The sequence below is a fragment of the Halyomorpha halys genome, unplaced genomic scaffold (genome assembly GCF_000696795.3).
Source record: "Halyomorpha halys isolate HHAL.00 unplaced genomic scaffold, Hhal_1.1 Scaffold7.1, whole genome shotgun sequence".
Lineage (NCBI taxonomy): Eukaryota > Metazoa > Arthropoda > Insecta > Hemiptera > Pentatomidae > Halyomorpha > Halyomorpha halys.
This window is the reverse complement of record NW_027110368.1, coordinates 1187864-1198278: the sequence shown is the minus strand read 5'-3', so window position 1 is coordinate 1198278 and position 10415 is coordinate 1187864. Positions and strand designations below refer to the sequence as shown.

The window sequence follows — 10415 nt, the reverse complement described above, 5'->3', positions numbered from 1 at the left end:
TTATAGTCCTTTACCCTACAGACCATTTTTGCTTTGTATAATGTGTGGATCGATTCCAGTATCATAATCAGTTTGGTCACATCGAGCCAGTTATAGTCCTTACCGCACAAAGTCAAACTGGTCTTTCGTTGGATTGGAGAATCGATTTGTATCACTACAGGAAATAATACGTTCTTGCTAAGTACTGAAACCAAGGTCTTCCATAGATTACAACACAAAAGATTTATTCATATGGTTAATTATTTATGCGTTATATGAAATTTGTAACTAATTATTTCCCAAGAAACTATTGCTGAATAGACTTGAGGGGGCGAACAATAGCTCACTATTAGTCAGCTTGCTCTATCTTAAATGCCATCGGTGTCCATCCGCTCTGGGTGACACTTTGGCCCAGTTCTTGCGCTCGTGATATCCGCAATATCCGAAACCTTACACGCTAGCTCGCTACCTTTCACCCAATTAGTAAGAAAAGGAGCTGGATGTGAGATAGCCGGGCACACGAGACAGACCACGTGACCCTGGCCGTGCTAATTGGTTGCACGGTGCCAAGCCGCCAACATAACCTTTCCTCTCTGGGTCAGGTGAGCGGCGTACAATCTTATCTCAGGCGCTTCTTTACATCCACCTCTTAGTGACTAAAAGTGAAACTTCCTTTCCCTATTGCATCTATTTCTACTTTTATAGGATCTTTTTATACAGCTTCTAGTGAAATCAAATGTCTAATGAATTACTTTTTAAGAGCTATTGAATTAGAATTTTAAACAAGGTTTCCGACATTTGTATATTTGTTGTATAATGTATAGCTCAATTGACGTTTCTAGTATTTAAGCCACAATAGGACACTTTCGAATCTGTAAAGAAACAGTAGTAAAACAAGCGGTATCTCCAACGCAGTTGTCTTATTATTACATTCCATGTTTTTTGGAAACCAGTCTCTACTTTTTAAAAAATAATTTTGATCAACATTTGAATTATGATAACATCAAAGATAGAAAATTATAAATTATAAGATTAGATAGAAAATATGTGTTAAGGCCAGATCGCTCCTGTAATTGTAGGGAGAACTGATAACCTGGAGAAAGCAATTGAGCCTCACGTTGGGACGAACTACGGTTTCCATGGTTCATTTTCAAACTACCCATATCTAATCCCTTTGTAGCAGATTCGGCAGTGACCCTTTCATCGACTTCAACAGTGACATCTCAGTCTAGATCGACGGAGATCTCGGGGTTAGCAGGGACACAACGACCTATATTTCTTTCTCCGGAGCAATTTTTCGTGGAACAACCTTTTTGGATATTGGACAGACCACACACGAATCCAAATTAAAGTACAAGGGGGTAGGACTATAAATCCTAAGCTTGGTTCTAGTGATTCACCTCCAGTAGGTCAAGGGACCTCACAAACTCTGGCAGATGGGAAAGAAATAAGTTTGGCGTTTCCATCGCGGTAACCCATTCAAGTACTGTCTACTATAATGAATTTTGCGAATCCCATACAATTGAAAGTAATAACTGTATACAATTAGTCTACAACTCAAGGCCTTATAATTTGTTGTTCCTTCCCAATACTATTGTTTTAAATTTGTTCAAACTTTAATTGTCTTTCAAAGAAGTACATGGAAAGTTCTGTGAGATGTGTAGTTTTCGAATTATTTGACAAACTGATAAAGCATGAACGGGTTTCCTAGAGAATCTAAATGAAATATTAATATTAGCGTTGGTACTAGGTAAAATTCGTTTGATCTTTGTCTGATTTAAATGAACATTTTCCATAAAATATACAAATAAATTTACTTTCCGCTAAATAAAATTACTTTTCGTCTTAACGTTATTCCCTAATTTTATAATAGAAAAGACGTATTTCGCTCATTGCGCAGCCACAATTCTATAATTGGTCCTTGAGGTTCAAAATCTTTGATTATCGTAATCACTCTGTTACGCATAGGTCCTTTGATAACTGCATATCGAAAATTTGAGCCAATTACTACAGTAGAAAAGTTTTTTCGAATAAAAGAAATTCAACGACTGTCATAATATAATTTTTAAGAAAAAAAAAAGTTAAATTAAATTTTATTAAAATAGTACTTTATGAGTTTTGCTATATTTATTCTGAATTTTGATATTACATATAATTAAAGAAAAGAAAATTTCATTGCACTGCCACTTGAATAGTTCGTTCGAAGAAATCTTGATATATTTTCTAGATTACTTTTCACAATGTTTTTTATTCCTTGGTCTTCAAGGAATTTATTATCTTAAATTGAGCTATTAGAATAAATTGATTGAAACTAAAATGTGATGGCTTGCAATTATGCGCCAATGATTGCCTTTCATTTTGGTTGTTTTTCAGCATACACCAAGGATTAATGCAGTTTTATACTTGCAAACATCAAGTTAAAACATTTAGTCAGGATTGTTAATTAGATCGTGGTAAATTAGGTTTGAAGTCTAAAAATACACTGAGAACAATTGAGATTGGTCAATTACTCGAGTCGCTTTCACCAATAATTTCACCGATGTCTTCGACTCCTTTAATTAGGAAAAGATGTCGGAACAGATGACCCTAATGGGATGTCGCGACACTCTTTGTGCTATAACAGTGAAAGTGAGGTGGCATTTGATCCTCCAGCAACACACTTCTTAATTGGATGGCCGGCACCTCTCCTTACTGCAGATGTCTCCGTAGTCATTGTCTGGGATGCGCCTAAACTTATCCACCATTTTTTCCCCTCCGTGTTTCCCCGATATTCGCACTAATTAAATACCCTTTGGCTACTTCCTGTTTATGTGTTAACAACCGCGTGACTGTCCCTACACGACTTCAACATTTCTTACGTGATTATCATTTGCATAGTGCGTTAAATGTCTTAATGATGGCCGAACAATGGAGAGTATGTAGCTCGATGGAAGGAGTTTGGTGGTCGAATCTGTAGTCATTATGTAACTGGTAATTTAATAGACTCGTTAACATCCAATTGGTCTTTGTTGCATATTTTTGTAACCGTTTCTCTCATATTAGGTTTCGATTAACCAATATTAGCCTAATTACATCCTAAAAATTATTTATCATAAGTTTTGATGTAATAAATGACGCGTAGTCATATATATTCATATGAGCCAAACTGGTATCTGCATCTCAGTAAAGTAAACTCTCTTTTTAAATTAAATCGTATAATTATCTTTTTTCTTCTCTATCTTCCTCTTTGTGTTATGTTTAGCACAGAGGGATCTCGCTTCAGATCTTGCTTCAGTTGTTAGTGTATTTTCTCTCCAATCATTTGGATATACTATTTACAAAATATTCTAGGCCTATATGAATAAAGGCTCTAAAATATATAGGTAAAAATATTTTTTATACTCATTTCTTGTCTTCGATCTTTGATGTAATATTTCAAGAAAAGATCATTTTGTAGAGGCAAAAAATAAAAGATACTAGCGTATTACACCTTGAAGATTGAATATTTCTAGAGCTGCTAAACGTGAATTGATATTTATAAAAAGAAAAACAAAGGTTAAAAATTGAAATATCATAAATGTTATTGTCTCTAGCCTATTTCCAAACATCCAGTCATCTTAGAACCAAGTAAAAATGAATGCATCAACTGTGAAATTTGGTATAAATTGTTCCAAATACTAACAGTCTAAATGAAAACGGCAATTTAGACTTAAGTCGTGAAGGTAAAAAAAATGTGATAACAATTTAATGGGAAGATTCTCATATTTTTCACGTATTTATCCTCCGGTTCATATAAAATGGTGGATACCGACACAAAATAAGTTTGTAATGTCCAGTTTTATCCTTCGATTACGTCTAACATGCTAAACGTAACACACATTGGAAGGTTGTTAATTCTAGTTTTAAGCAGCTTATAAACACTATTTGTCTAAAACCATTATAAACACTTTTTATACATCTTAAAAAGATTAAAATAAAGTATATTGTAAAATTCTTTTAAAAGTTTCAAAAAAATATTTCATAGAGTTTTAAAAAATCGATGAATATGAGAAAAGAAAACTCCATGGGCCTTTAATTAAATTATAAATTACCAGGATTTAAATTATGAAAATAATTGCACTTTGTTTCTTATAAATTCCTTTTATATCTTCTATTAGGAACTGTTTAGATATAGTAATTGCAAGAACTTTTTTGGTTAAGTTTTATTACGAAGTTCTTAAGAGAACGTCAGAATTAGTGCCTTCTGAAAAATTTCTCATTAGAATATTTATAATGAAGGTGTTTCTAATAACTAATTAGCTACTAAAAATAACTTTTGTATTCAAGTGCACTTATATAAAAGGTTTTGATAAAACTTTTTTTGGGAAAACTTTTAAATAGATGTTAATTTTTATTTGTTTTCTCTGTATTTGGGGGGTCTATATGTAAGCCTCATTAGGTTCATACAAATTATTTTTTTTTTTTAACGATACTGCTCTCTTAAGAGTTTTCTCCTCCTACAATCCCCTCCCAAACTTATATTAACACAATTTTTGTCCAAATATTTTTTTTAAATGAGTTCTTGAGGAACTTTATATCAAAAGTCGAGTAGAACTTTTATTTTGAAACATATTTATAAACGTTCTTATTAAACAGTTTAACTAAAACATTTGGAAAAAATTCAATAACTCTTAGAATTCCGAATCCTTGCACATCAGTCTTTTTGATATGCTATTTTTTATTTAATTTTTTATGTAGATATTATATTTTGAATTTATTTACCATTACTTTAATTATCTTTGTTTAAAATCAAAACCTAAGTTTATGTTCGTAATGGGAAAAAATGTGTTATTAATTTTTTCGATTAATTAAATTATTATATATACTTGGAATCAGAGTATTGTTGATGATTTTAGGGTCACTTTAGATTTGAATGATCGTACTTTCCAAGTGTTAACATAATTTTATTTTTTTCAAAGCTCTATTTACTTTATGATCGTTTAATACTTGATTCGACTGGATTGTCTGTATATCCTTAGAGAATCTTTTCTCTTTCACTATAGGACTTTTTTTAAAAAGAAACCGCCCTTTGAAGTCTATCGGCATCACCATTAATCTTTTTTTTGTCAGTAAAAAGACAACGGTTGAAGGAATGCAAAGACCTGACTGTGGACATGGCCCCTCGAGAAACGCTACCTTATCTTGAGAATACCTGCCAATAATCGATTAATTATGAGCACTGTTAATAAAATAAATGTAATCAATGGAACAGAATGACTAACATTTTTATAACTTTATTTTAATAATAAAAATATTTTAAATTTGATGTGGTATGAAACGACAACTCAATTGAATTATAACTTTATACAGTTAACTAAATAACGTTCCATGGAATACATGTCTCATGAAAGGTTTAATGAACCTATGAAGTGTAGGATTTGTATATTAATTATCCAAATTAATTTAATTTTAAAATGTACTAATTAGTAAATAATTTTTCAGTGACATTCAAGTTTTCATTGTGATATTTATTAGGATATAGAAATTTTCTATGGGTTATTGGCCATAGCCATAGACACATTTACAAGAAAGTAGGTTATTACCACTTCCTTTCTCAGTTCCTTCACTCCATAAGTTCAATAATTTTAATAGAATATTTTAAAATAATTACTTTATTTTCTTCTGAATATTCTAACACAAAAAAACTTTTGAATGGAAATATTTTTATAATTCTCCTCAACTCTTAGCCCAGCCGTTTCTCTGGATTAGATTCAAAAAAGGAAAAAATACAATTAAAGTAATATTGATCTTAATTTGATGTATAGAATTTACTATGTTTTTTTTGTTTTGTTTTTTTAATTTTGTCACAAAAATCTTCTTTAGTTGTTATATAAAAATTATGGGTCATAGTTTTAATAAAACATACATTTTAGTGTCATGAAACGTGTGTGAGAAAGAACAGGAAAGCAAATATTGAAATTTTAAATTACAAGTACCCTTTTCAACCGGATTAGAGTTTCAATAATCTAAGTTTGTGTCTTTTTAATATATACAGTTTTTTTTGTTGTTGTTTTTTTGGTGGGGCACTTATGTGTTAGAAAAAAAGTGTTAAATAAGATTGAATTTATAAGAACCTCTTACATTTACCTAAGTAAATGAGATAAATTATTAGAGGAAAGTAACTTACGATGACAGTGATGACAGCTTCGGAAGCTTGGACCCCGTCGGAGGCCCGTACCCTGAGGCTGTAGCTGTCGCGTAGCTCCCGATCGACGGGTTCGGCGAGTCGGAGTACACCTTGGGGCTCTAGCCTGAAGCGCCCCTCAGCCCCCGAGATGAGCGAGTAGTGGGTCTCCCCGATGGTGTCCGGATCCACTGCGGAGAGGGTACCAACCTTCTCGCCGACTCCGAGGTCCTCGGACACGGCGAATTCAAGCTTGCTGCCTTCCCAAGAGGGCGGAGAGTCGTTCTTGTCTCGTACTCGTACTTTCACCTGAAACATAATTTATTTAATATAGCTTAACAGATCAATGGTCTTGCAAATTAAAGAAATTGTTAATGTATTAAAACACCGACAAATATGTACCATATATGATGAAATATATCTTCATATATGAATGAGAGCACCAAGTAAATTTCTTACATAATTTCTCGTTAGTGGTAATACGTATTGAAAAAGACATAATTATGGGCGGAATATGACTGTTTAGGTATCCTAACAGATTGTTAATATGAATAATTTGTGCGTTTTATAATCGTTTGTGCTATGAATAATAAACTGTTAATTAAATACGAAGTGATTCATTAATGATGGTAAAGAATTACTGCTTCAAACACAAATTTATGCTAGAACAAACGATATGAATATTAATAGAAACGGCGGTGATTTCTGTGATATGAATATGAGCTAGAATACTTCGGAAAGAAAATAAATTGATTTCAATTGACATCATTTTGTGCTAGCTATCCAAAAATAAAAAAAAATAGATAATTAGACTTATATTCTTACTCATATCGTGGCCACTGCACAAAATGACCTGGTTACGCCTTATGTTTTTCGAAAATAATTGTCATGAAGAAACATGAGTACACAATAAAATTAGTATAATATAAAAATAAATAAAAAGATAAGATTGAAGTAAGATACTTCAAAAAGACCCAATTAAGTATTGGGACGAATAAATTATTAGGGATCACACTGTGTTTCAAACAAATTAGCTATACTCTTCATAAATAAGAAAGCTAGGATTACTGATATTGCGATTCTCAATGATTGTAAAGTTAAACTGAACTTTGCATGAGAAGCTCTGAAAATATCAGAAATGGGCTGTCGAACTAAAGGGAGGACAATTGGCGTAATGGTAACGCCAATTATAATAGGGAAGGATTGCTAATCCAGAGTCGACAGTCACAAGCACGAAAGGATTAGCGTTGACGTTGGTTGTGCTCAGAGGGGCACAACAGGTTTGTCCGGAATTTTTAAAATGTTCAACGAGATCTGTAGCTACTAAGCCCGTCATAGGTCTCCCAACTCAGTTCTGAAGCCACCATTGCAAGAAAAAATAAGGATCATAATAATAATAACATGACGACAATAACAATACAACAGTATCGGTAAAGATAAGGAAATAATAATAAGACGATACAACTCGCTCAGTCGAAATTTTGCTAGAAAAAAATATGAGAAGAAGGGCAGAAAGCAGTTTTTAGCATAACGGGAATCGTTCGAAAATTTTGAAATATATTGGAGGAAGATAGTCCGAGTGGCTGAAACTGAGTTGGCACTCATTGGCAACAATAAATGGTTTTTTGTTACTACTCTGAAATCTTTATTAACCGCCACCTGAACTATCTTCCTCCAATATAATTCATAGGGTCAACTATTTTCTTCCAATTTTGGAATATAGTTTGAAATCTGATCCTAATTCTTGATTTGTAGCAATAGCCAAGAAAGTGTGAAATTCTAAAATAATAATATTATCATTACGATTGAAATTAAATGATACGATCTAATGTTAATAAAAACTTGGCAGTCCTAAAGTATACGCTAACATCCGAGAATTAGTTCCAGGCGTAAGTGTGTAAAAGGTAAAATATCTTTTATACTAAAATTTTAACCGATAGAAGAATGATCATTTAGGCATTATACCCGTGGAGGGTGGATATAGATGGAGGAACCTGGATTCTGACGTGAATAATAATAATAAAGGCCTGACGAACCCGTATGTTCGATGCCGATACCAACGATAGGTACACATACATCCTTCCAGTGACGCTCGCCCTAACCCCCAATTCTACTAAATAAGTTTTAACGCAATCCTCCCATCTATGCTTCGGTCAACCCTTAGAACGTTTACCCGACGGTTCAGTCCTGCAACTTTACACTCCCGTATTATACACCGTAATGCTATTACCTGAATTATAGTTACCTTCATTGTGTACAGTTGTGTTGCCTTCTAAATTCTCCCGTTAATTTATCCTTTTTCGATCCGAATATTTTACGTAATACTTTATTTTCGAAAACCTTAAGGCGCTGTTTATCCCTTAGTGTACGAGGCCACGTCTCGCATTCATAAAGAACAGTGAAAAGGATAATAGTTTTGTAAATTCTTATTTTTAATTTTTTTGGCAGAAGGCGCTAGCTAAGCGGTTCCGAAATTGAAAAATAACAAGCATCTGATGTGAAAAACACCAACATTAATATATAAGGGTGATGACATATTGGGTGGTTTGTAAAAAAGTTGAGAATACAGGAGTTTCATTGATATACTTTATGACAATCTAAGGGTTGGGTGCTATTAGGATGGGGCCAGGCGTGCGGAAAGACCTCACGGAACTCTTTGGCGGTCCAATCTGAGAAAGATATCTTATTTCGTGAGTTATTGTTAAGATATTTTGAGAATGTTACATCAACAGTGATTGTTAAATGTACTTTTTGATTGATTATTTTATGAATCATAGGGCATTGAAATATAGCGAAGATTTTACTGTAATAATACAGTAAGTTCTGAAGAAGAAATAATATATGCATAGCATAACAAGCGTTATAAGTATTCAAAAATGAATATTCGAACAGAAAGTATTTGGAAGGGTGGTTAAATTTGATTAATTTTCATTTTGAGAAAAACATGGTTTTATTAGAATTATTACAATTAATTAAATCTCAATTTTGAGCAGGGAACCAATAGAATATGAAGGATCTAGTGTGAAAAGATAAAGAGCAAAACTTAATTTTAGTCCCCAAGACTGCTGATTTATTCCTGAGTAATTTCAATGATAAAATACCATTTAGAACCCATTTTTGTAAATTCACGGAGGGAAACGAGCGGGAATTCCAGTTTTTCTGCTGTGCACAAAGATTTTTTTTTTTAAATATTTATTTATTGCTATTTACAACTGTACATTATAATACATTTAGTAAATCTGTTCTAAGTTAAATTGGAGTGTTACAAGCGTGTAGAGAAACTACCCATTGGTAACACTCAAATAACATTTTACATTAGCTGGTCTCGTGGCCATATTCTTTTAGGCGCCTCGGAGGATTGTCAGGAATGGAAGAGGATGCAAGATTAGAAACTTGGGGGTTTGAGTGGTTAGAGAGTTTATAATGGAAGGAGTGATATCTGGTTCGGGCTAGATTGGTTACATAGGGACATTAAGGTCATTATGTATGATTTTATTTGTGACAAAGTAAGGAGCATTGAGGATTTTACGAAGGATATTGGATGTAAGGATTGAATACGAGAGGAATTCGAAGGTTTGCACAAAGGTTTGCACTTTGTGAAACCTAGTTGCTTTTTCAATGCACGTTTGTTGTGTTGTTATTTCATGTTAGTAAGCAACAGACGCCGCTGAAATTTCAATATCGGTGTAAAATCTAACCTCTTCTTTTAGAATTTCATCGATATTCAATATTTCAACGTTTCCGGTTCCCCCATCGTCAAGTACTAATATTCCTTATTGTTAAATATATCAATTTCTTTTTCAAAATTTTGTCTAATGGTTGCTTCATTAAAATTTTCAATTAAAATAATCAAAGAAACGTTGTGACTTGTAAATATATATTTTGATAATATTCTAAAGAAAGTTTATTTATAACCCCAACGTATTAATATACAAATTTAACCTCTTCGTTTTCCACTAGAGCCTGTGAAAAGTAATTAAGAAATAACATAGTCTATTTTTTTTTAATAAAACATCGGAAATTTATTTCACCATTGTGCAATTAAATAAATTCGTACCTAATGCGAATAAGTTGATAAGTATAGAAAACTAGATAACGATTTATGATGATGTTTTTTATAGTAAGTATGAAAATATTTTTGGGAGTATTATATACAGCCAACAAATCTCGTAACTATTGTTGCTGTGTGTGTTCTAGCCCTTAGATTTAGCTCTTCTAGATTGTATTTCTGCAGATCGTTCCAGAAATGTTGAAAATTTGACTGACACTCATTTAAACCCAATAATTTCTATAT

The 10415-nt window shown here is 32.6% G+C and overlaps 1 protein-coding gene and 1 long non-coding RNA gene across 2 annotated transcripts in view; one reads left to right on the top strand and one right to left on the bottom strand.

Annotated features, from left to right (window-relative positions):
• The window catches only part of ft (cadherin-related tumor suppressor fat), a gene marked incomplete in the record, with an annotated part of 431831 nt that overhangs the window by 111945 nt on the left and 309471 nt on the right, over window positions 1-10415 (bottom strand). Inside the window, 1 exon segment of the mRNA XM_067048526.1 lies at window positions 6125-6430. Within this exon segment, the coding sequence (XP_066904627.1) occupies window positions 6125-6430 (306 nt within the window).
• Window positions 1-10415, top strand: part of LOC136796042 (uncharacterized) — a 153971-nt gene that overhangs the window by 107927 nt on the left and 35629 nt on the right. The window lies entirely within an intron of this gene.